General features: G+C 40.6%; 1 protein-coding gene across 3 annotated transcripts in view; it reads right to left on the reverse strand.

Annotated features, from left to right (window-relative positions):
- The window catches only part of prkcq (protein kinase C, theta), a 108,702-nt gene that overhangs the window by 21,517 nt on the left and 60,897 nt on the right, over positions 1-26,288 (reverse strand). For all 3 annotated transcript variants that reach the window (XM_068005101.1, XM_068005102.1, XM_068005100.1), the window contains 8 exons: positions 22,335-22,497; positions 20,427-20,458; positions 20,239-20,324; positions 18,670-18,799; positions 17,738-17,847; positions 10,640-10,754; positions 6,375-6,529; positions 3,733-3,906 (listed from right to left, as the gene is read on the reverse strand). In XM_068005101.1, the coding sequence (XP_067861202.1) occupies positions 3,733-3,906; positions 6,375-6,529; positions 10,640-10,754; positions 17,738-17,847; positions 18,670-18,799; positions 20,239-20,324; positions 20,427-20,458; positions 22,335-22,497 (965 nt within the window). The remainder of the gene's footprint in view (positions 1-3,732; positions 3,907-6,374; positions 6,530-10,639; positions 10,755-17,737; positions 17,848-18,669; positions 18,800-20,238; positions 20,325-20,426; positions 20,459-22,334; positions 22,498-26,288) is intronic.

Below are 26,288 nucleotides of genomic sequence, written 5' to 3' on the forward strand. Positions count from 1 at the left end.
TTTCTTTTTGTACTGTGTAAACACCCTACTAAATAATGAGTGCGAGTACAAAGAAATAATACGAAGCAATTAGTAGTGCATAAGTAACAATGAACTGAAAAATGCCATAGCATGTCAAAAAGGACAACAAGTGAATACAATGAAGACATCACCAATTGAATAAACTTGTATTCCTGCATATAATGAACTCTTAGCTTAGCAAACGCCTTTTATTACACACAGACCTGACTGTGTGTATATATATATATTTAGCGACAACAAACAAATGTCACAAATACAATAGCAGATATCCTGGAAGATTTGAACACTTTGCAAGTCTGTGTTAAACAAACAAATCTGCTTTGTAATTACTGCCAGAAATCCTTTATTCTTCACAAATCCCCCTCAATTATCCATTATTCTCTATGCAATCACTCCTGGGTAACCAGTATTCACGACACAACCACTCCTTAGGTGTTTAATATTCTTTATGTAATCATTCTCTGGTATCTAATGTTCCTTACATAATTATGGACAGGTATTCATTATTCTCGATGTAATCATTCCTTGTGTTAACTGAGTTCACATAAACCACTGCATAATGTCATTCTAGTGAAGTTTCGTTTAGGCAGGATGTACAGATTTATTATGGTATAAAGCTTTGTTTCTTTTATCAATAAGGTGCAATATATAAAAAATCAATAACATGTGGCACTTCTGGCAGGAAAAAGCATCCCTGCACTGAGTTATAGTCCAAGTATGGATTTGTGTTTAGCTGGAAATAAAGTGACCACACGTGACTGTAAGTGAAGAGACAGTTGGTTTATTCACAGACTGGGGGGTGGGGGAGGGGATGACATCAGGAGGTTACATTCTCTTTGCTAGAGTTCATTTTAAATGGGTTAACAACAGTGTAAAAATAGCGCACAAAAGAATTTTCTGTAAAGCACAGCATGCAGTGCAGGAACAGAGGAAATGAAATCCCTAGGTGGCAGTGTTTCCTTGCATGACTCACCGCTGCAGTTTGCAGCTTGAATAATAAATGCTTTGCGTTATTTATCATTTTAATAGCATTAATACAAGTAAATAGTTTTATTTTATTACAAAATGGTTCCACTTGAATGTTTCTCTGAGGAACGCTCCATCACATTAGAGTGAAATTTTGGCATTATCCATTGGCCTTTGGACTATGTTGGTAAATGTCGATTAAGCTGTATCTGAGGGTGTGAATTATTCAGGAATCTATCTTGTTTATGTGAGTTGTCTGTTCTATTGTCTAACATTTTTATCTACAAGTATCGATTCATTCTGGAATCTCATAATAACCAGCACATATCAAAGCCACAGATCCTGCTTCCCAGTTAAATTCCACAAAACTAAATGAACCCTGAGGCCAAGAATGTAATTACCAGAAGAGTCCATGTACACAGAGACTTACTTTGGGTACTTCTACTTTAGGAGCGTGTCATCAATGACATATGGGCAGTTTGACAGCTGTCAATGAAGAATAAAGTTGGGGAACTCCAAGACGTGATAGGGTTGGAGGCACACATTTCTGTGGGTCTTGTCAGATGCCATGGGGTCTCTACTTGAAATTAAATACATGGAGTTGGATTCCATACCTTCTCCCAATTGATCACTGATCTCCAGCTTCTAATGGGCCTTAATTTGCAACAGCAGGAATTAATTTATAAAGAGGTCAATGCAACACACGGAGGTCTGTTTCGACAGTGTTCCTCCTCTGGGACCCCAAACTTTAATGGAATAAACTAAACTGCTATGGAATTTTGTAGCATCTGCAAAATACAGACCAATTGCTCAAGAGTTGTTTGTAGGTGTGAAGGACTTCAAAGAATGAGAAGCACCATTATCCAAATTCAAGTGTATGGCTACTGATTGTAACATTCCATTTAAATGGATGCCTTCTATTATTTTTTGAAGTTCAGATGTTCCCCTTTTCAGGTATTTTCGCTTCTTTTGTTTTCTTGGGTTCTCAGGGCCACACACCATCAATGGCAGAGAAGGCAAATATACCAGCCTTCAAATGGCTGTTAGGAGGTGTGCAAAACGGCGTTTGGTGAATCCCTCTGATTTTACCCCCTGCCCTGACTCTGCTCAGCATTTCCCCATGACGACATGGATGAGATTCCAAACTCATCATACAGTAAACTGTGGACACAAAACCATGCTACATCAGACTCCGTGGGGCTGAAACTGGACTTGGCCAGACATGCAAAATAGGCGGAATCACGTTTGCTGCCCGTTAGAACGGACGGCCGATGTTCAGGTTCTATTGAAGTCTGTGGAACTGAATATCGAGCGGGGCGTTTAACGGGTGGCCGATGAGATCATGCCTGTTTTGGGTCCCAGCCCACGTCCAGTTTCACCCTCCAACTCTCTCTGCCATGCTGAATAGGTTCCATTATCAGCATGTATAAGGATAAGGATATTGCCTGGTATAAGGGTGAGGAGAAAAGGATAAGTTAGTAGCATGGATATTGTCTACAGTGTCTGGTTAAATACCTGCTTTTACACAACAACTTATTTACTGACATTTTACACAGTATCCATCAGCTAAAATTAAATGGAGTGTTGCACTGCACTGTCAGAGACCACTATGAGACACATCAATGTCACTGAGTCCAAAATACTTTGAAAAAAGAAAATCAATGGCACTCCCCTTAGAGAAGAGAAAAGGAACGTGACAAGCAGGATTCCTTTACAACACGACTAGATAAACAAGGGCTCTTCCGCCTCAAAATTAAATGTTTCAGATGGAACTTATTGAGATATATGATACTTAATGGGATGGAGAACAGAAACCTAAGACAATTCTTTCAGATACGCCAGAGCACGAGGACAAGAGGGTACAAGCTAAAGGTTGTGAAGGGCAAGTTTAGGACAGATGTCAGGAGCATTTCTTTACACGGATGGTGATCACCAGCTGCAACAGTTTGCCAGGAAAAATGACTGATTTTGTTTTTTATGAGATGCAGTTCCCCTATAATTGTATGTCAAACATCCAGTTTAAATCAGTATGAGACTGATATGTAATTTAAAGACCATTTCAGGTCCACAGTTTGTAAACTTGTCTAACCTGCAAGTGTTAACGAACTCAGTATGTGGTATAACCAGAATTGGTCGAAATGTCTGGCTTCACTAATACTCAAGAAGGTAAACAAAAAAATACATAAGATTATACTCACATGCATATTCTTACATTAAAGGGATGTCATCTGTACAGGTAATGACAATAACATGTAATCGTTCTCACTGAAATAACTGTAACTTAATCACTTGATTTAACGGCACCGTGCAAGTATAATCAAGACATTCTTATCTGATGTAGTTATTTATATTACATCGAACCAACCACTTTGCCAGTTATTTTCTCATGCCTCCCTAGATCTCATCATGCTAGTCATCAAGTTCAGACAGAAGGAATGGGCAGGTGAATTATACCTAGACCTATCCTAATACTGTTCTTAAACCATAAGCAAGTGTGCCAGGAAAATATGGATTGAATTGTCTTTGGATTTTCCATCCCTCCATCAGGCAAGAAAACCTTGCCAGGCTTAGGAATTCACGACATGGGGAATCAAAGGAGTTGAAGTCCAGAACACAGTACATTATTGAATCAGCATGTTGTACCACTGGACTGCCTGTTCTTTGTGTATTCCTCAGCTAACAGTATGCAACCCAGTGCGATAATTACAATCTATTTTTAAAATTACTTAAAAAAATAAATCCTACCTTAGTTTGGAATGTGCAGTAGAGATGAGTGAGAAATGGATGTTCCCAAGCAAGTGAGAGAACCCTTTTTTCAACCATGGTGCATTCCACATCATCATCCATCAACACCACGTCTTTCTTCAGTGCTTTAATGGCAAAGAACTGATTCTTTCCCTTTAGCTCTGCAAGGAAGACCTGGATAGGGGTAGAAAGGAACAGGAGGACTGCTGTTACAAAATTGATTAAAAGGAACATCATAAAGGATTACAGTAAAAGAAAGTTCCAGTAATTAGGACATTCTCTTTGTCGGGGAAGAACATGATGAGGAAAGCATTTCACCTTCATTGTTTCTAGACTTTAGTACAAGAATGCCAAGTTTCTTTGTCTTCATGGGACACTCATTGTTTAGAATTTACATTACAACTCATGACAGTGACTACCCTTCAAAAGTACTTCATTGGGACGTCCTGAGGTTGTGAAAGGCGCTATATAAATGCAAGTCAGTCTTTCTTTAATTTAGCCAAGTTGCCCACGTCTAAAATTTTGATCAATATAACTTCAAGTTACTGAAACTAACAGATCTCAAACTGGACAAAAACAAGCCAGTAAGAAATAGAAATACAAATAAAACTGAGCTGCCTAGACTTTGCGGACCAGGTTGCTAGGACTCGCAGGCCAGAATTTACACACCTCAAAAGGAAATTCCTCTTCTGCTTTCCCCCCAGACGCCGGGAATGTATGATGTGAAATTGTGCACCTCCATCCTGTGAAATTCCATCGATTAATGGAATCCAATTAATAGATGGAAAATTACAGATTGGGAGTGCTCAATTTCATGATGTGCAGTCTCACTATGTCCTGGGAGTGCAGGAGTTCAATTTTTACTCACCTCTTGGTTTAATAGATCTGGATGGCAGTAACATTGATTTACAATGAGGCTGTTAATACAATCCTGGTTTATTTTAACTGAGACCTTAAAATATGCGGGTTTATCATCATTCTGAACATATTGAGAAGATTTCCTACATTTACTACTTCCATCAAAATCGGAAAATTTTGCCCCTGTGGACTTTCTATTATACAAATATCCACAAAACAACAAAATATTCTGTGATGTAAAAGCAGAAAGTGCTGGAGGTGCACAGTATGTCCAGCACTAAAGGAGTAAAGACAGGTTTACATTTCAGTTTGAGGTCCTTCGTCAGAAGAATTCTGATGAGGAGTTAAGCACAGAATGTGGACCTGCCTTTTCTCTTCCAAATAATAATAAACCTGATATATATTTCCAGCATTTTCTGTTTTTATTTCAGATTGCAGAATTCGTAATATTTCTTTTTTTTACACAAATGAAAACATTTTGTCACATTTATCTTAAGAAATACCGGCTTGGTAACATAACACGTGAATGAGTGAGATATGCGGAAATCCACATATATTAAAACCTCAGTTAAAATAAACCAGGACTATTTGGGCATGTACTGTCAGTTAACTGTGTACAACAGTACAGTTAATGACATCTGAACATAGTAGATTTCCTACATTTATTATTCCCAACAAAATCGGTTAAGTGCTCTAAAAGAACATGAAATTATTAGAACAACAAAATTCACACACACCAAATAAAATCATGGTTTCCCAGAATGTTTGATAGCTTGTGGATTTACAGGGAGCAACTACATGAATAGCAACTACTAGTGATGAGCCATAAAATAACTTCAACACCACAGCATGATATTTTACATTGGAAAACATTCTGGGAGACATTTGCTTTGACATCACGCTGTACAATATCAGTAATGTGTGCATTCCTTCAATCGCTATTTTAACAAAGGCATGACTCCATTTATTTTATGTGGGTTAATGCCTTCGATAAGATAGCAGGCGATTGTCAGAAAGACACATTAGTACATTTGTTAGTAATATTGAACAGTGTGATTTCAACCTTTTTTGTTTCAAAGCAATTGTCTATTCCAATTACCGCTATTCCAATGGGGTTTCAATTGAAAACTTTCACCTGGGCTTTCTGCAGAGGTTGTCTCGCAGCTTACGCTGTTTCCCTGGGCTGCATGCCGTTTGGAAGAACCCCCCCCCCCATTGAAATTCTACCCCTTTCTCTTCATATTCAATACTTTGTAAGGTGGATACACAGTGGATAATATTAGTACTATGTGGACAGAATACTGGAGACTGCAGGGTCCATGCACTGTTTGCCACACTGTTACAGTATTTTCTGGCTACTCAACAATGGAAACAAGGATTAGTGAGGCCTCCATCAGGCTTTTCATGAAGACTGATCTTTGTGGGTAACAGCTCTCCCTTTTTCACCCATTACTACCTGTCTCCTCAGCTGTGATGTCACCTCATCCAAGACAAATTTATGTGGCCTAACTTCATGAATATCATGCCTGCTGGTTAGATGACTGATGTGACAAATGGATTTATTTTTGTGACCAAAGGGCAAACGCGAAAGCCCTTAAAACAAAGCCCCACCTGATCTACAGTATATAACATATGAAATAACAAACGAACAGATGATAAAGCACAGATATGCACGGGGGTTCCTCAATAGTTTCTGGGTTTGCATGTGTCCCCGTGCAATCACTTGTACCTGTGATTCACCTATAACTATGCTGTATTGTGTACAGAAATTTTACTTTTCTCACCTTGCCAAAGCTACCTTTTCCTAACATTTTGTGCAAGATGAAGTCATTGACTGTAAACCTGTGCTGGTCAATTCTGGTGGGTTCTTCACATGTGGGAGAGTCGGGGGATGGGTCCTCTTCTTGTGTCGGCATTTCCCAGGTGATTCCTTGCACCTCTGGAGACAGAAATGTGGAAAACTCAGGAACATGCACAGAAATTAGATTTGTATTTCTATGAAAAAAAAATGATAATATATTTCCTTCCTTCTTACAGAACTGGCCCAGACCACAGAATTAGTTTATTTTTCTCAAGATGTAAGTCTGTCATATTGGTAAAAGATAATATGAAATCATTAAATGCAGTTATGATACAGATCAGCCGTGATCTAATTGAATGGTGGGAAAGGCTTGAGCAGCTGAATGGCCTACTCCTGTTCCTATGTTCCATTAAATCATAATTCAAATTGAAACTCCAGTACAGTGCTGAGGAGCTGCTGCCTTGTTGGAGGTGCAGTCCTTCAGCTGTGACATAAAACCAATGTCCTGTCTGCCTGTTAAAGTGGACATTAAAGGTCCCATTGTACTATTCGAAGAATAGGGAATTCTGGCCAACATTTCTCCCTCAACCATTATCACCAAATACAGATTAACTGGTGATTTATCTCATTGATGCTTGTGAGATCCTGTTTTGCATGAAATGGCTGCTGCTCTTGCCTACATAATGATAGTCACTACCTTTCATGGTAATTCACTGTACACAGAGACATTTCGAGGAGATGTTGTAAGGTATATAAATGTAAGTCTTTACTTTATTCACTTGTTGTTCCTGAAATGGCCACTTGAGGGAGAAAGTGGGAGAGGATACTGAGCATGGGCAGTGATCGCATTCCCTCAAAAATGAACTGGAGATGCCGGTGATGGACTGGGGTTGACAAATGTAAAGAATCTTACAACACCAGGTTATAGTTCAACAATTTTATTTGAAAATCACAAGTTTTCGGAGATTATCTCCTTCATCAGGTGAGTGATGAAGGAGATAATCTCCGAAAGCTTGTGATTTTCAAATAAAATTGTTGGACTATAACCTGGTGTTGTAAGATTCTTTACATTCCCTCAAAAATGAAAGTAAAGATGGAACGCAGGCAACCGCTGCTAGTCTGTGTCTTTTCCCTCTTAATATTCAGGTTAACAATTTATAATGGTAATCAAAATAGCACAAAACTGTTTACGATGCCATAAGTCTTATGAACACACACTTGTGAGAAAAGAGCAGCATTGAACTTTTCCAGTAGCTGAATGATATTAAACAACGTGACCAAAAGACTGCACAACAACTTATTGGATGGTGACATCAGTACAAAAGGGACTGCTTTCCTCAAGGCAAACACAGATTTAAAATATGAGCACTCAGGTAGTCTGTGATTTTTGAAGACATGAATCTGCCAAGTATTTGTGCATTTATAGAAAATTATGTGCAACTGAAACCCATTCAGTGAAATCAGACGTGAGACTCATTAGCCTCTGAGGGGGGAGGGGAGGTTGAGTAGACCCTGAAGACATTGAGGCTGTAACTAGTCTGAAAGAGAAAAGAGCTGCTTCAGTGGGAGAAGTCTGACAGCTTTTGAAGTTCTTGAGTTGTTACCACAGCGCGTTCTAGGATTTTCATGAAGAGTCGAGCCATTAGAAAGGAAGAAGTAAATGTATCAGACTGGCAGATGGATAAGTTCATCATTGTGTACTTGTATATCTAAACCCTGAGATTATGCTGAAGGATTCTAATGGACAAACGCTAATGCTTTCATCTTCAGTTCATTACATTACAGAGAATGTACAGCATAAAATCAGGTCATTCGGCCCAACTGGTCCATGCCGGTGTTTATGTTCCACATGAGCCTCCTCCCATCCCTCTTCATCTAACCCTATCAGCAGACCCTTCTATTCCTTTCTCCCTCATGTGTTTATCTAGCTTCCCCTTAAATGCATCTATGCTATTTGCCTCAACTGTTCCTTGTGGTAGTGAGTTCCATATTCTAACCACTTTCTGGGTAAAGAAGTTTCTCCTGAATTCTCTCCTTAGTTTTGGAGGATGTGCTAACTCATTATGTTTAAATGAGTTAACTCCTCTGCTAAAATAGGAAAACAGAGCGATTTCAGATGAAAACATCATTGATCATTACTAGCATCCCGCAATATAATTTCAGGGCCTAAGGCTTTAGTTTACCATTTATACTTAAATCTAGTGATTTTTTTGCAGGCCCACAGGTCTACCTATGCTGGTCACTGTTTTCTGACATGAAGCTAACTGATCCATAGTTCCCTGGATTTGTTCTATCTCCATTTTTAAATATAGGAATGACATTAGCTGTCTGCCAGTTCCCTGGCACTATTCCCTTTTCTATTGATTTTTTAAATATATATATATATATATATATATGTATATATGCAATCCATCTGGACCTAGGGTTTTATCCTCTCTAAGTTTGTCTAGTTTATCAATTATCTCCTTCCTTTCTATCCTAAATGTCTTGATATCCTTTTTGATCTCTTCTTCTAATGTCATGTTCACTTTGTTAGTCTCCCTGGTAAAAACTAAGGCAAAGTAATTATTCAATATTTCTGCCATTTCACTGTTATTACCTCTGAGTTTATCTTGTGCATCCTTTAGTGGCCCTATCGTTATCCTAATTTTCCCATTGTTGTTTATCTGCCTGTAGAATACTTTACTATTTTTTTATATATTCTTTGATAATTTCATTTAGTAGTTCCTCTTTGCTTTCCTAATTTTTTAAAAATTTCTTTCCTAACCTCATTGTATTCCCTTTTGTCACCCTCTCCTTTGTTGCCTATGTACTTATTGTATGCCTTTTTCTTTCATTTCAATGTTTCCCTTAGCTCTTTAGTCATCAATGGTGTTTCATTATTGGCTAGATTGTTCTTGTTTTTTTTAGCAGAATATATTCTCCTGAACTCTATTGCTCACCTTTTAAAATATTTCCCAATGCTGTTCTATTTCTTTATTTGTCAATATTTGTTTCCAGTTTTACTTTCCCTAGTTCCATCCTCATCCCCTCATAATTAACTTTTTTCCAATCTATTACTTTGGTCTTTGTCTTACTTATGTCTCTCTCAATCATTATCTTAAATCTTATAATGTTGTGATCACTATTGCCTAGATGCTCACGAATAGCCAAGTACATTTTTTTTCACAGCATTTAAAGCCTTTGCCAGATGCTAGTGAAGATATACTGTGGGTACTTAGTTTGTTCAGATGCAGGCAGAGGGCCTACTATCCAAACTGAGGGTAAAACTCCAATTTGCATCTCAGGCCCTTGTATCCAAAGATTCTTTTTCTCCCCTTGCTTTATTTGCTATCTGTATGACCATCTAGGGAGGATAGGATTGTGCATAGCTTTTCCTGCTTTTGTATGCTTGTTCTGAAAAGGACAGTCTACATGGTATTTTCTGGAGGTTCATCGCCCTGTGCCAACTGGTTTCAACACCTTAAACCTGGAAAGAAAACTCAAAAATCTGGTAGATTAAATAACAGAGCATTTGATACCCTAATATCTGTCTAATCTAACCTACTCCTGTAGAGAGGCTGGAGATTATATGTCCCAGTTTTGGCAAAAAACCTTTAGGCTGGTGGAAAAACAAACTAGTTCAATGGTACAGGGTCTTTACACAACACAGGAGTAGGAGATAGTGTGCAGCGCTGTCTGTCTGCAACATTGTGGATATTTTTTCATGTTCTTGCTCAGCACTTGGTTTCACCAGAGCCTATCAAGTTAGGCTGTACTTATAGAGTGTGAAGGATGCAGGACGAAGAAGAATTGTAATACTCATGAGCAGGAAGCCCCTGGGCTGTGTGCTTTTTGAAATGGGATAGACCACTTTGAGTCACAATGAGACCTAATCATGGACTTAGCCAAATGTGCAACAATTTGGGCCAAGTAGACTATAGTCAGAATTCAGCTCATACTCATTGCTAAGGTACATGTACATTCTGTCATAAAGTTGGTTATTAGTTAAATTGAAATTATTAATAAACTGTAACTGCCCCTTTTCAGGGTGATAGCCAATCCTCTCTAATATATTATGTATCTGTTAGGACTCTTTAATTGAGGAGTCAAGTAAGAGCCTTTTTGTATCGCTTCTAAAGCAATATAAGATCTATTCTGATTTGATACGTTATATTTAAGTTTTAGAGACGGTTTACATCTTTCACAAATTACATAAATTCTGCACCATGAAAACAAAAAATAAAATTGTCTAATGTGTTACAGTACCTTTCTTAAGAGATGCAGCGGCCTGTTCAACTTCTGTTGGCTTTTTGAGAACGCACTGGTTAATTACAACAGGTCCTTCTCGACCTACCTGTTCATGATCACGCAAATTACGTGCCTGGATCAAAGAGACACATAAACAAGGCGTTATAGAATCAGAGGCCAAGAAAAACACCACACAGAATCTGAGATCATTCCTTTTCACTTAGTTATTCTAATACCAGTATTCACAGCATGCCCATGTGAAATTACTCAACCAAAATGTATTTGGAATTGAATTATTTGCCAAAAAAAGATAAAACTATCTGACATTGATTTACTATTTTTAGTCATTCTTCTTGAGAGGGGAGGAGATTACAGAGTCTCTCTGAGGTTCAGTTGACTTCAAGATGTTATGCCTGGCAATGGGAAATTGGAAACCAACCAATCCTCTATCTCAGACTTAGTAATCTGGTATCTGAGCTAGGCAAGTCTATAGTTCTCAACAGCCTTGTTCATGATTATCCAGCCAGCTTGACTGATTGATGAGACCTGGAAGGGTAAACCTGTCCTTGAGGGCTGGGATTCCACTTGCCTTCAGCTGGCTCTGCCAGACAATGTCCTAGAATCATAGAACCATTGAAAGGTTACAGCATGGAAGGAGGCCATTTGGCCCATCGAGTCCGCACCAGCTCTATGCAAGGGCAATCCAGCTAGTCCCATTCGCCCGCCCTATCCCGTAGCCCTGCAATTTTTTTTTTATTTCAAGTACTTATTCAATTCCCTTTTGAAGGCCATGATTGAATCGGCCTCCACCACCCCCTCGGGCAGTAAGTTTTTCCTCATGTCACCTTTGGTTCTTTTGCCAATCACCTTAAATCTATGTCCTCTGGTTCTTGACCCTTCCGCCAATGGGAACAGTTTCTCTCTATCTACCCTGTCTAGACCCTTCATGATATTGAATACCTCCATCAAATCTCCTCGCAACCTTCTCTGTTCCAAGGAGAACAATCCCAGCTTCTCCAGTCTATCCACGTAACTAAAGTCCCTCATCCCTGGAATCATTCTAGTAAATCTCTTCTGCATCCTCTCTAAGGCCTTCACATCTTTCCTAAATTGCGGTGCCCAGAATTGGACACAATACTCCAGTTGTGGTTGAACCAGTGTTTTATAAAGGTTCATCATGACTTCCATACTTTTGTACTCAACGGGCTCAATTTTGAAATGGTGGCAGTAGGCAGTGAGTGGGGAGGTGGGGGGGTGGGGGGTGGGGGTGGGTGGAAGGTGTGCATGGCAAACCTGAATAAACAAAACTTACTGTTTCCAACGCGATGGCATCGTAATTGATGGTGATTAACGTCCTCTCCGGGTTTCGCGCCCGGCAGCCAGCATGATTGACAGGCTGGCTGCCGTCAGGAACTGCAACGCGAAGTGGGGGAGAGAAAGAGAGAGAGAGCGAGACGTCATCCGGCGCATGAACGGAAGGTCGGGGGTGGGGGGGGGGGGGTGAAGGGGAAGACCGAGGGGGAGAGGGGAAGATCGAGGGGACATCAGGGGGTGTGAAGAAGATGAGATCAGAGGGACATCGGGTGGGGGTGGGGAAGAGGGGGAGATTGGAGAGGGAGACATCGGACATCGGAGCAGGGGGAAAGGTTGGCTGATTTTGTGTTTTAATTTCGTGCAATGGTTTTTTATGCAAGTTATTTTGATTCTTTTTGCTTGATCCGGCCCTTCGCATCTGTTCAACTTCCGTTGGCTTTTTGAGAACGCATTGGTTAATTACAACAGGTTCTTCTCGACCTACCTGTTCATGATCACGCAAATTACGTGCCTTGGATCAAAGAGACACGCGCCAGGCGTGAATCAGAAGCCATGGGAAAGCCGCCCAGGTAAGTTAAAAATCATTCTAACTACCTAATATGTCACAAGTAAAGTGCCTTAAGTACCTCAATGAGGTACATTTGGTTCTTTAACTATCAATTAAAGCTGGTGGGACTTCCGGAATCGGGAATCCCGCTCACACCCAGGTGCATCCGTGGGGAACTCGGAAGTCGCCGGGCTCTGAACCCGAACGGGATCTCCCCGATTTTCGGAGCCCCCTGCCCCCAACGCACCCGCAATTTCCCTGAAAATCGAGCCCTATGCCTCTATAAAGCCCAGGATCCAGTATGCTTTTTTAACCGCTTTCCCAATCTGCCCTGCCATCTCCAATGATTTGTGCACATTTACCCCCAGATCTCTCTGTTCCTGTACCCCTTTTAGAGTTGTGCCCTCTAGTACATATTGCCTCTTCTCATTCTTCCTACCTTATCTGCAAATTTTGCAATTGTGCCCTGTACACCAAGTCCAAGTCATTAATATATATCAAGAAAAGCAGTGGTCCCAGCACCAACCCCTGGGGAACACCACTGCACACCTCCCTCCAGTCCGAAAAACAACCGTTCACCACTACTCTCTGTTTCCTGTCACTTAGCCAATTCTGTATCCATGCTGCTACTGCCCCCTTTATTCCATGGGCCACAATCTTGATGATAAGCCTACCATGCGGCACTTTATCATACGCTTTTTGATAGTCCATATACACCACATCAACTGCATTGCCCTCATCTACCCTCTCTGTTACCTCATCAAAAAACTCTATCAAGTTAGTTAAATATGATTTGCTTTTAACAAATCCGTGCTGGCTTTCCCTAATCAATCCATGCTTGTGCAAATGACTGTTAATTCTGTCCTGGATTATTGTTTCTAAAAGTTTCCCCACTACTGAGGCTAAACTGACTGGCCTATAGTTGCTGGGTTTATCCTTACACCCTTTTTTGAACAAGGGTTTAACATTTGGAATTCTCCAGTCCTCTGGCACCACTCCCGTATCTACGGATGTTTGGAAGATTATGGCCAGTACCTCCGCAATTTCCACCCTTACTTCCCTCAGCAACCTAGGATGCATCCCATCTGGGCCGGGTGACTTATTTAAGCACAGCTAGCCTTTCTAGTATTTCTTCTTTATCAATTTTTAGCCCATCCAGTATCTCAACTATATCTTTCTTTACTGAGACTCTGGCAGCATCTTCTTCCTTGGTAAAGATAGATGCAAAGTACTCATTTAGTACCTCGGCCATCCCCTCTGCCTCCATGAGTAGATCTCCTTTATGGTCCCTAATCGGCCCCACCCCTCCTCTTACTACCTGTTTACTGTTTACATGCCTGTAGAGGACTTTTGGATTCCCTTATATGTTGGCCGCCAGTGTATTCTCATACTCTCTCTTTGCCCCTCTTATTTCCTTTTTCACTTCCCCTCTGAACTTTCTATATTCTGCCTGGTTCTCGCTTGTGTTATCAATCTGATATCTGCCATACACCCCTTTTTTCAGTTTCATCTTACTCACTATCTCTTTTGTCATCCAAGGAGCTCTGGCTTTAGTTGCCCTACCTTTCTGCCTTGTGGGATTGTGCCTAGACTGTACCCAAACCATCTCCTCTTTAAAGGCTGCCCACTGTTCAATTACAGTTTTGCCTACCACTCTTTGATTCTAATTTGCTTTGGTCTAGATTGTGAAGCTTTAACTGGTTAAACTTCAGTAGTGTCCCGATACATTCTTGGACCTTGACTTTTGCCAACCTGCTGGCCTTAGCTAAATGCTATATGGAAAATTTTATATATATATATGTGGAAAATATGGAACTCGCTACCACAAGGAATAGTTGAGGCAAATAGCATAGATCCATTTAAGGGGAAGCTAGATAAACACATGAGGAGGAAAGGAATAGAAGGATATGTTGATAGGGTTAGATGAAATAGGGAGGGAGGAGGCTCGTGTGGAGCATAATCACTGGCATGAACCAGATGGACTGAATGGCCTGTTTCTGTGCTGTACATTCTATGTAATTATGTAATTCTATATCCCTGTGGGGACAGAGTGAGCACTCCCTAACAGGCAAATAGAAACTCTGTTAATGTGGGTTTCTCAGTGGTTTGTTTTGGAGATTCCTAAGCATCGTAATGGGTTTTGATACATGTCAAATGCTCAGCTGGCCAAAAATAATTAGTCATTATTTCAATGACTATCAAAAAATATGTATCTTTTTCAGATAGATGTGGTATCAAACACACAATGGCATAAATGAAAGCGTGCCCTCATGAAGAGGGAAGTGAGTGAATTCAGGCTTTTGAATAACATACTTGCTTTTTTGTTTTCAAAAATTGCTACCTCTGCAGCTGCATTTTTTTTAGTATGCTGTTAATGGTGCATATTATCATCTATACTGGGCACAGAATAAACTTCCAAAAATGACACCACAATAGTTAATTCTCTGGTATCAATGAGTATCAATGACGTGAAGCACACTGGCTCTGAGCATCCACACTGCAGTCAACAAAACCATTTGATGAATTACAGTGTGTATTATGAATACTAGCAGGTATCTTACAGTGATTACAGGTCCATTATCTAATCTTAGGCTCCACATGATGGTTATATACATGAGCTTCTGCATTATCATTGAATTGTTATTTGAGCCTTTTCATTGTAATCATTCCCTTATAACACTGCATTCAGTTTCTATTCACTCCTAAATATGCCATGGCTCTAATTCAGTCCTTAGTCTGAGATCAAGACCAGTTGAGAAGCCTCACAGAGTAAATGGTCAGCACATTCTCTGTGACCAAAATTCTGTGAGGCTAACGGCGTTCACTGTTACTTATGTGCAAATCGCACAGCAACTTCCGGCGAGGGCAGATGTGAGGTTAAATGCGAAAATTCGGAAGTTGCTGTCCGAGGTGCACTGCTCCGCCGTTAGCTTCCCGAAAACGGCACCTCGTTGCTCAACTCACCATAGTAGATACGAACTAAACTCGCCACAGAAAGTTAGGGCTTGTCCATTTCAGTCTAATTACCCTTTTTAACATAGGAACATAGGAACAGGAGTAGGCCATTCAGCCCCTCGTGCCTGCTCCGCTATTTGATAAGATCATGGCTGATCTGTGATCTAACTCCATATACCTGCCTTTGGCCCATATCCCTTAATACCTTTTGTTGCCAAAAAGCTATCTATCTCACATTTAAATTTAGCAATTGAGCTAGTATCAATTGCCGTTTGCAGAAGAGAGTTCCAAACTTCTACAACCCTTTGTGTGTAGAAATGTTTTCTAATCTCACTCCTGAAAGGTCTGGCTCTAATTTTTAGACTGTGCCCCCTACTCCTAAAATCCCCAACCAGCGGAAATAGTTTCTCTCTATCCACCCTATCTGTTCTCCTTAATATCTTATAAACTTCAATCAGATCACCCTTTAACCTTCGAAACTCTAGAGAATACAACCCCAATTTGTGTAATCTCTCCTCGTAACTTAACCCTTGAAGTCCGGGTATCATTCTAGTAAACCTACGCTGCACTCCCTCCAAGGCCAATATGTCCTTCCGAAGGTTCGGTGCCCAGAACTGCTCACAGTACTCCAGGTGCGGTCTAACCAGGGTTTTGTATAGCTGCAGCATAACTTATGCCCCCTTGTACTCTAGTCCTCTAGATATAAAGGCCAACATTCTATTTGCCTTCTTGATTATTTTCTGCACCTGTTCATGACACTTCAATGATCTATGTACCTGAACCCCTAAGTCCCTTTGGACATCCACTGTTTTTAACTTTTTACCATTTAGAAAGTACCCTGTTCTATCCTTTTTTGATCCAAAGTGGATGACCTCACATTTGTCTACATTGAATTCCATTTGCCACAGTTTTGCCCATTCACCTAATCTATCAATATCGCTTTGCAATTTTATGTTTTCATCTACACTGCTTACAATGCCACAATCTTTGTGTCATCGGCAAACTTAGATATGAGACTTTCTATGCCTTCATCTAGTCACATCCTGCCAATGTGAGTACCTACCCATTATCCCTACTCTCTGTCGCCTTTCGCTCAGCCAACTTCCTAACCAAGTCCGTACTTTTCCCTCGATTCCATGGGCTCCTATCTTAGCTAACAGTCTCTTATGTGGGACCTTATCAAATGCCTTCTGGAAGTCCATATAAATAACATCCATTGACATTCCCCTGTCCACTACTTTAGTCACCTCAGCGTGATAAGTCTTAATTACTGCCAAACAACCTCTCTGGCACTGAAAATGAACTATTACAAGTGTGGAGTCTCATTCCTTCAGATTTTAATTGTTGTTTGAGATTTAAAAAAATTTTTAAGTTACATTTTTAAAACCTTTTTCTTTCTGTCTCTTTTCTCTCTCTCTTAATCCAATCTTTCTTTCCCTCTCTTTATTTTACTTTCTGTACCTGATTTGACATTGAATTCAAGATTCTAACTTACACTTCCTGGTTCAGACTCTGCGCTGGTCATTGACAATTCTTCAATCTGATTGGTTAAGGAGATACACAGTTGCTTGCCCTGTTCACACAGGTCCCAGATGCCCTGTAGAGGGCGCCACACTGTTTGGATCTCCCACTTACAGCAACTTGCCGCGCAAAAGCTCATGGAAATTAAATGGGCAAGGGCAAGTCTAATGAACAGCGGGCGCCATTCATTTGCCGGCTATGGTAAATTCTGGCCCTATATATTTTAATACATCCCCAATTTAACCACAGGAGTAATCTCTCCCACCTCTGGTGTAATTCAACCTCCTGCAAAGCCATTTGCTATCTGCAGACCGTGAATACTGTTTGGGTTCTTTTAAGAGAAATCCCAAATAAGAATAAAATTCTTAAAAAAACGATTGCACACGAAAGCACCATGTTCACATGCAAGCACTGGGCTTCAGAGTGAGCAGATTTTTTTGATTATAAAAAAGGTCCGTTTTATGAACCGGTATAAAACAGATATTGGATTCATATGAACTAAACACTTATTTTCTGTACTAAGTTCTATGACCGATTTTGCATTATTTGTACTGTCTTCACTTTGCCGATATAGAAGGATCTGTTGTTTTGTATTTAGGTGTGACCATTCACCTAATGGAACAATAATCCATAGCACGAGTCACATTACTCAGGCGGGAGCTACTTTGCATTTACTCATGTTCTACTGACCTTTCACTTCAAGCCGTTTTCTGTGACGTAAGAGATTTCACAAGGGTGACTCAAAATGGTAACCCAGGAAACACCCATAGGTTCCTTACCTGTTGTTCACTCTCTATTTGAGCCAAGGCTTCAGCCATCATTTTCTGGTTAACCCCACACAGATTTGCTACTTTGTTCTGACACTTGTGATGAACATTCATACCACACTCTGGCAAAGAGACAAGCAAACACAATGGCATTACTGATCAGAGGTTATCCTATTCACCCTATAACCCATGTCTCTAAAGGACTGAATGTATAATATTCATAAACATACCATCTGTAGAAACACATCAATTGTTAGATTTTCATCAACCAAAAATTAACTCAGACAAGAAAGAATTTTCATTTACAAGATCCGCAATTATCTTTTCAGTGAACATTGATAGTAAAAAGAGTCACTATAATTCATAATTCATCCAATTAGCAATCTGAGGGGATGAGGAATTTTGGAGTAGTTCCTGGAACAAACTTTTAAACATTTTATCTGGAATTTTGCCATATTGGCAACCCTGATTATCACATGCTTTTTTAAATGGCCCTTTAATGATCTTTAGCTTGCTCTGTGTATTACCTCCGTGAGGTACTTTTGCAACAATTAGACACCCCGGGAGTGATTTTCATTTGCCTACTGCCCTGCTCACACTGAAAAATGTGGAAGTAGACAGAAGAAAATTGTAAAAAAGAACTCTTGCTCCAACTCGATTTTCAAGCAGGCCTCCAAGTGGGCGACCAACGCGCCCGCCCAAACCAGGCCTTACTTCAATATTTAAATCGAGGTTGTAGGACCCTGACACAATTTTCAGGTACCAATGAGTGGCGCATGCACCATGCCCATTGATACTGGACGTGGAACGGCCTAACCAAAGGTCCTTAAAGGGACCACTGGAGGTCACTCCAGAAACAGCACAGGAACATTTGCTAAATGATTTTTCTGGGCCAGGAGGAGCACGGATGCTTGAACTGTAGTGTCCACCAACCCCATATTTACCTTCACACTTTAAACCTTGCCTTGCCAAACCCCATAGCAGGGTGCCACAGTGCTCACAGAATGTCGGGCTCTTATAGTTGTAGACTTTAAATCTATGCGGCATGTCTATTTTAAACCGCTCCTTGTGAAACTAGAAAGCAAAAGAGAATGCAGATGGTTAGTGGAAAGTTTAATGTACCCTCGAAAGGGAATAGTGAATGTGATTAAAATACAGTCACATAACATGGAACTGTGCACAGATACTAACTGACTTTTATGGGCAAAAATGGTAAGATATAGGTGTGGGGTAAAGGCATATGTCAGCTTCAGTCACTATTGTACAGTCAAGTAGAAAAATGTTAGGTTGGAAAGGCTGAGCTGATCCAAAAAGGATTGATTCCACAGCACAAAGACTAACTAAACTTTCCCTTGCCAAATGTCACAATATTTTAATTTTCTGTTAGCATAAACAGCAATTTAGTTTCCTGTCACGTGATATTGCCAGCATTATTGTAGATTCTTCGGTCAGAATTTCATGAAGGGGGCTGGTTTTGAGGGATAGGGAGAGGCTACGGAAGGCCTGGTCCAGCAACTACAGCCCAGACCACATTGCTGCTCATTCTTGATTGGAAAATCAGGAGCAAGTGATGATTACCATTGTCTCACCCTTGAGCTACGTTACGTACTCATGGGTGCGATATGCGGTAAGGTGGCACTGCTTCTGTGGGTAAAGATTGGAAAGTAGCACATGGTACGACCTCACTTCTTTTTTAACATAGAATTTACAGCATAGAGACAGGCCATTCGGCCCAACTGGTCTATGCTGATGTTTATGCTCCACACGAGCCTCCTCTCACCCTACTTCACCTAACCATATCAGCATAACCTTCTAATCCTTTTTCCCTCATGTGTTTATCTAGCTTCCCCTTAAATGCATTAATGCTACTAACCTCAACTACTCATTGTGGTAGCGAGTTCCACATTCTAACCACTTTAACAGTGAGGCAGCAATCAAAATGTCAATTTGAAACTTTTTCCGCATTACAGTTCTTGTGCAGCCGGTTTCCTTTTAGCCAGATGAACACAAGGCTCGTTAATTACTGTGTGGCCACATAATTGGCAATTCTAATGGCAATTGGCAGTTGGTAATTGGCAATTCTCAAACATTCCAGAGGCTTTGGATTTTTTTCACTAACAGCAGCAATTGCGGTTTTGTAATTAGAGATCCATCTATTAGACAATATGTAGCTGAGTGGAATAGTTTGAGAAATGTGTAATTGGAGCTCTGTGTAACATGGTAAATATATGAATCATTTATATATCATCGCAGAGTCCATTGTGTAATTAGACAGATATTTAGTCCAGCGTTGATAGAGGAGATGTTATTGGTGCTGAGTGACTGTGGCACAGATTCACTGTTGTAGGTGTTAATATGTTTTAACTCATGTGTCTTTCTGGAAATAACCCTTGGTTAAGGCTATTTGATTTGATCTCAGCTACTACCACTGGGCAAGTTCTCTCTCCCATTGTGCCTCACAGTTCTAATGTACAGCACAAAGACTCTTTATGTTCTGGGCCTGTGATACGTACAATGGTTTCCCTGCTGTTCACCGCTGATCCTGTACACTTAGCTATTATTTTATCGATGCACTTCTTATGAATTGCAGCGTTGCACTCTGGAAGATAAACAGAAGGTGGAATTAATGTGTTCAACCTCAAAGCAAGCATGCAATGTCACAATTTTAATTAGAATTACTTGGAAATGGAAAACAAAGTACCTCTGCATTGGTAGCCTTGCTTATTCAATCCCCTGAAAGAAAGAAGAATGAATAAAATTCAACCATCCATTTTTTTTGATCAGTTGGATGTCTGAGATACACAGAAAACCTTCACTAATGTGTCCAAACCAAACCAGTGTCAAACCCGCACAGGTAGAATTTTTTTTTCCTGGTGTGGAATGCACATTTTCTTCTCATAGGGACAACCCCACTTACCTAAGTCCACATAGCCTAGGCACAGGTTGGCAAGAACTACGGCTTAGGTACTCTACTGCTAGAGTTTACCCAGCTAAAACAGCATGGCTTACCAGCACAGTGCTTTGGTAACCTTTCTGCTGTTACTATTATTAAAGAGCACAATGGAAATGTCAATGTTCTTTCATGCATGAGATGCTCTTCACGCATGAAAGAACAATAGGAGCACACCATCACTTAGTGCAATACCTTACACGATGGGCATTCTACGGAGACCATTGTCTCATATTAAACTATTGATCTTTTACTCTGACCAATTTTGTAACTCTCGGCCCTCATTAAGCTGAGATATGTTGGTAGATTTTCTGAACCCTCATCCATGGCGAGGTATCTGGCCCACTGTGAGCGCTGATCGGAAAATAGCAGGCACAACGCCCCACGATTTTCCAATCCGCGCTCCCAGCAAGTCAGATTTCAAACGGGTCATTTTCGTCTGGTGCGCTAATCGGGTGGGGGGCAGGCGTTGTGATCGCACTGCCCACCCAATTGCTCCAGAAAGAGGTCCAAACCATCTTGGTGGTTGGGCTTCAGCAGCATGTAGCCGGCAACCCGCAAGCTTGCGCTCTGAGGCAGCACGCCAGTCGGGGAAAGCAGGAAATTGGCCGGTTCTTGACGCCAAGCCAGCTAACAGTCTGGTTCTAGGGGGAGAGGTGATCCTGGAGGGGGGAACTATGCAGGGACCAGCAGTGGGCTGGAGTATTTCTGTGGGGCCAGGAGGGCACAAAAGAAAAAAAATTTGGCCCAATTTTGGAATGGCCTGCAGCGACCCTTTAAGGACCACGTTGCTTCATGTCAGGGACGAGAGACGGGACGAGGCGCACATTCCATCCATTGGCCCACAAAAATCGCTTCCGAGTCCTACAACGGGCATAGAACCTTGATTTAATCATTGAAATAAGGCTCCAGCCTGTTTCCGATGGGAGTGCTGGCCACCCATTTTGAGGCCCACTTGAAAATTGTGCTGGGTAGGTCTTGGGCAGCCAACGGATGGGACTTGTTTATAAAAAAATTAATTTGCCTATTGTTCCACTTTCTAGTGCAAATAGGGCAGTAGACATACGAAAATTACCTCCAGAAAATCCAGTTTATGATCTATGTTAATATAGGGGGGAGAGCTGCACTGGGCACTATGAATAGCAATGTAGTACATACATTTTACAAGAACATAATGGCGACTTGGCTAGAAATACCAAAAAGAGGAATCTTCACAATCAGATTGGGGAATTCTTAACCCATAATGTATAAGAGGACAATATAACTTACACAGCAATATTCCCATCGAGGGATTCAGATGACAAATTCTTCATCTGAACGATCATGTTAGGTTACTGTCTTAAATTCACTAAGAGGTATTGGATACTGTGTGTAGTATGGCAGTGTGTTTTCTCTAAATCTTCTTTCTTACTGTTTTGGTGCCAGATTTGCATTGTGATTTGCAGTTGCTATGGAACCTGAAGGAATATCTAGAGCTAAATTGCACTGTGTGGTACGAGCATCCAAACTTGTTACTGCTTTGAAGTGGAATTCCAATGATATTTTGAATAAAAGATGAAGAATTGATATAATCTTACTGTAAATCTTATTTTTTAAACAGTGAATTACAGGAACATTCATGATCTTGTTTACAACATAAGATAAATTAAAGATAAGTACCATACAAATTCATGGCAGACAGAACAAAATGTGGGCTGAGGAAAGAATGTGGCGATAAACTCATGGCACTTGACATTATGGACTTTGGCCTGCTTGATGGCTCCTCTTCTCTGGTGCAGTGCAAACAAGCCTTCTGTTTCACCTTCTGCATTTCCTTTGTTTTCTGGTGGGAAGAAAGCCAAATATCAATCATGCAGGCAGCTGCAGAAATCCCACCTTCCTTTCTGGACTGGCTGAAAGAAGAATGACCTACTTTGTGTCAGTGGCAATGATATAACCAATGGTTTCAACTCTTGGCACAAAATACGCCATTTTGAGGATGGACAAACTGACCATTGAGCACTGTGGTACAGGAGGCCATTCAAGTGGGGGGAGTAAAAAGGAACGTGGTAGTGATAGAAGATTTTATAGTCAAGGGGATGGACACTCTTCTCTGCAGCCGCGACCGAGCGTCCCGAAGGCTCTGTTGCCTGCCCGGTGCCAGATAAATTAAAGATAAGTACCATATCTCCTTGTGGCTGGAAAAGAACTTGGAGCACGTAAGAACCAACGACATAGGTAGAAATAGGAATGAGTTTCTGCTGAGGGAGCTTGAGGAGCTAGGGTCAAAATTAATAAGCAGAACCTCAAAGGTAATAATCTCTGGATTACTACCTGAGCCATGCGCAAATTGGCATAGGGTCAAACAGATCAGAGAGTTAAATGCATGGCTCAAAGAGTGGTGTGGGAGACTGGAGTTTTGATTCATAGGGCACTGGCACCAGTACTGGGGAAAGAGGGAGCTGTTCCGTTCGGATGGGCTCCACTTAAATCGGGCTGGGACCAGTGTCCTGGCAAATCGAAAAACTAGGGCTGTAGAGACAGCTTGGAGTGGGAAGGGATCAGGTATGGGGAAATTTAGAAATCTAAAGGAAAAGTCAAGGCAATAGAGCAGTGTAGCGCTTTGGGTAAAGATAAGCAGAGTGTGACAGGAAGGGACAGGGTTTAATGATAATAGAGCATCAGCGAATAAGGTCGCTTAAGCAGGGAAAAATGGTAAAAAATTAAAGGTGCTTTATCTGAATGCATGAAGCATTTGCAACAGATAGACAAATTAATGGCACAAATAGAGATAAACAGGTTTGATCTAGTAGCCATTACAGACATGTGGTTGCAAGGTGGCCAAGGCTGGTAACTAAATATTCCGGGGTACTTGATGTTTCGATAAGACAGACAAAATGGAAAAGGAAGGGGGGGGGCGGGGTAGCCCTGATAATAAAGGATGACATAAGGACAGTAGTGAGAAAAGATCTAGGCTCGGGAGATCAGGGAGTAGAATCAATATGGGTGAAGACAAGAAATAAAAAGGGGCAGAAAACACTGGTGGGAGTAGTTTATAGGCCTCCTAACAGTAGCTATACTGTTGGGCAGAGCATTAATCAAGAAACAATAGGAGCTTGTAACAAAGGTAGCGCAATAATCATGGGGGACTTTAATCTTCATATAGACTAGACAAATCAAATTGGCAAAGGTAATCTGGAGGACAAGTTCTTGGAATACATTTGAGACAGTTTCCTAGAACAATACGTCATGGAACCAACTAGGGAATAGGTTATTTTAGATCTTGTCTTGAGTAATGAGACAGGGTTAATTAGTAATCTCATAGTAAAGGATAATCTGCGGAAGAGTGATCATAATATGATAGAATTACACATTGAGTGCGAGAGTGACATACTTAAGTCTGAAACTAGAGTCTTAAACTTATATAAAGCCAATTACATAGGTATGAGGAGTGAGTCGGCTTAGGTAGATTGGGAAATTAGATTAAAAAGTATGATGATAGATGAGCAATGACAAGCATTTAAAGAAGTATTTCAAAATTGTCAACGAACATACATTCCATTGAGAAATAAAAACTCCACGGAAAAAGTGATCCATCCGTGGCTGACTAAAGAAGTTAAGGATAGTATTAGATCAAAAGAAGAGGCTTATAATGTTGCCAAGAAAAGCAGTAAGTCCGAGGATTGGGAAATTTTTAGAAACCAGCAAAGGACTGAGAGGCGATCTTATTGAAACATATAAGATTGTGAAGGGGCTTGATCGGGTGGATGCGGTAAGGATGTTCCCAAGGATGGGTGAAACTAGAACTAGGGGGCATAATCTTAGAATAAGGGGCTGCTCTTTCAAAACTGAGATGAGGAGAAACTTCTTCACTCAGAGGGTAGTAGGTCTGTGGAATGTGCTGCCCCAGGAAGCTGTGGAAGCTACATCATTGAATAAATTTAAAACAGAAATAGACAGTTTCCTAGAAGTAAAGGGAATTAGGGGTTACGGGGAGCGGGCAGTAAATTGGACATGAATTTAGATTTGAGGTTAGGACCAGATCAGCCATGATCTTATTGAATGGCGGAGCAGGCTCAAGGGGCCGATTGGCCTACTCCTGCTCCTATTTCTTATGTTCTTATGATGACCAAAACATTGATAAAAAGAGAGAAAATAGAAATGAGAGTAAACTAGCAAGAAATATGAAAACAGATTGTAAGAGCTTCTACAAGTATGTAAAAAGGAAGAGAGTAGCGAAAGTAAACGTGGGTCCCTTAGAGGCTGAGACAGGCGAAATTATAATGGGGAATGAGGAAATGGCAGAGACATTAAACAAATATTTTGCATTTGGCTTCACAGTAGAAGACACAAAAACGTACCAGTAATAGTGGGGAACCAACGGTCTAATGGGAGTGTTCTTTCAAAATTCCCTAGATTCTACAGCGGTCCCATTGGATTGGAAGGTAGCAAATGTAACCCCGCTATTCAAGAAAGGAGGGAAAGAGAAAACAGGGAACTACAGGCTAGCTAGCGTGACATCAGTCATCAGAAAAATGCTGGAATCCGTTATTAAGGAAGTGGTAACAGGACACTTATAAAACGATTAGGCAGAGTCAGCATGGTTTTATGAAAGGGAAATCGTGTTTAACAAATCTATTAGAATTTTTTGAGGATGTAACTAGCAGGGTAGATAAAGGTGAACCAGTGGATGTAGTATATTTGGATTTTTAAAAGCATTCGATAAGGTGCCAAATAAAAGGATATTACACAAGATAAGGGCTCACGGGGTTGGGGGTAATATATTAGTATGGATAGAGGATTGGTTAATGGACAGAAAACAGAGAGTAGGAATAAACATGGTCATTTTCAGGTTGGCAGGCTGTAACTAGTGGGGTGCCGCAAGGATCAGTGCTTAGGCCTCAGCTATTTACAATCTATATTAATGACATAGGTGAAGGGACCGAGTGTAACGTATCCAAGTTTGCTGACGATACAAATATAGGTGGGAAAGTAAACTGTGAGGAGGACGCAAAGAGTCTGCAAAGGGGTATCGATAGGTTAAGTGAGTGGGCAGGAAGATGGCAGATGGAATATAATGTGGGGAAATGTGAGGTTATTCACTTTGGTAGGAAAAATTAAAAAACGGAATATTTTTTAAATGGTGAGAAACTATTAAATGTTGGTGTTCAGAGGAATTTAGGTGTCCTTGTAAAGAAACAGTTTTTAAGAGGTATTGAAAGATGGGAGCAGTAGCAAGGAAAACGTGAGAAAGACTGGGAGACAGAAAGATGTAGCGGCAATGAAAGGAAGTGTGAAAGACAGAGTGAAGCAGAAAAAAATTGACTGTGGGAGACAAGCAGAGAGACAGATGTCAACCTAGAAAGCTAAAAAAAAAGATTAAAAGTTTAGAAGCTGAAACAGGGCCCAAAAAAACTGATAGCTCAAAAACAATCCTGAGTATGGAGCAATGTGTGAAAACAAATAACTACAGTTAAAGTGAAGAGGTACACAGGCTTGCATAGGCTTGTCATAACTTAACCTGAAGGGAACTGTCACATGGTAAAATGTCTTACAGGAGTCATGAATGATTTAAAACGCAATGATATCATCCTCTCAGAAAATGCTCACTTTAAAACCAAAATTTTTAAAAAA

Source organism: Heptranchias perlo, chromosome 24, assembly GCF_035084215.1.
Source record: "Heptranchias perlo isolate sHepPer1 chromosome 24, sHepPer1.hap1, whole genome shotgun sequence".
Classification (NCBI taxonomy): Eukaryota; Metazoa; Chordata; class Chondrichthyes; order Hexanchiformes; family Hexanchidae; genus Heptranchias; species Heptranchias perlo.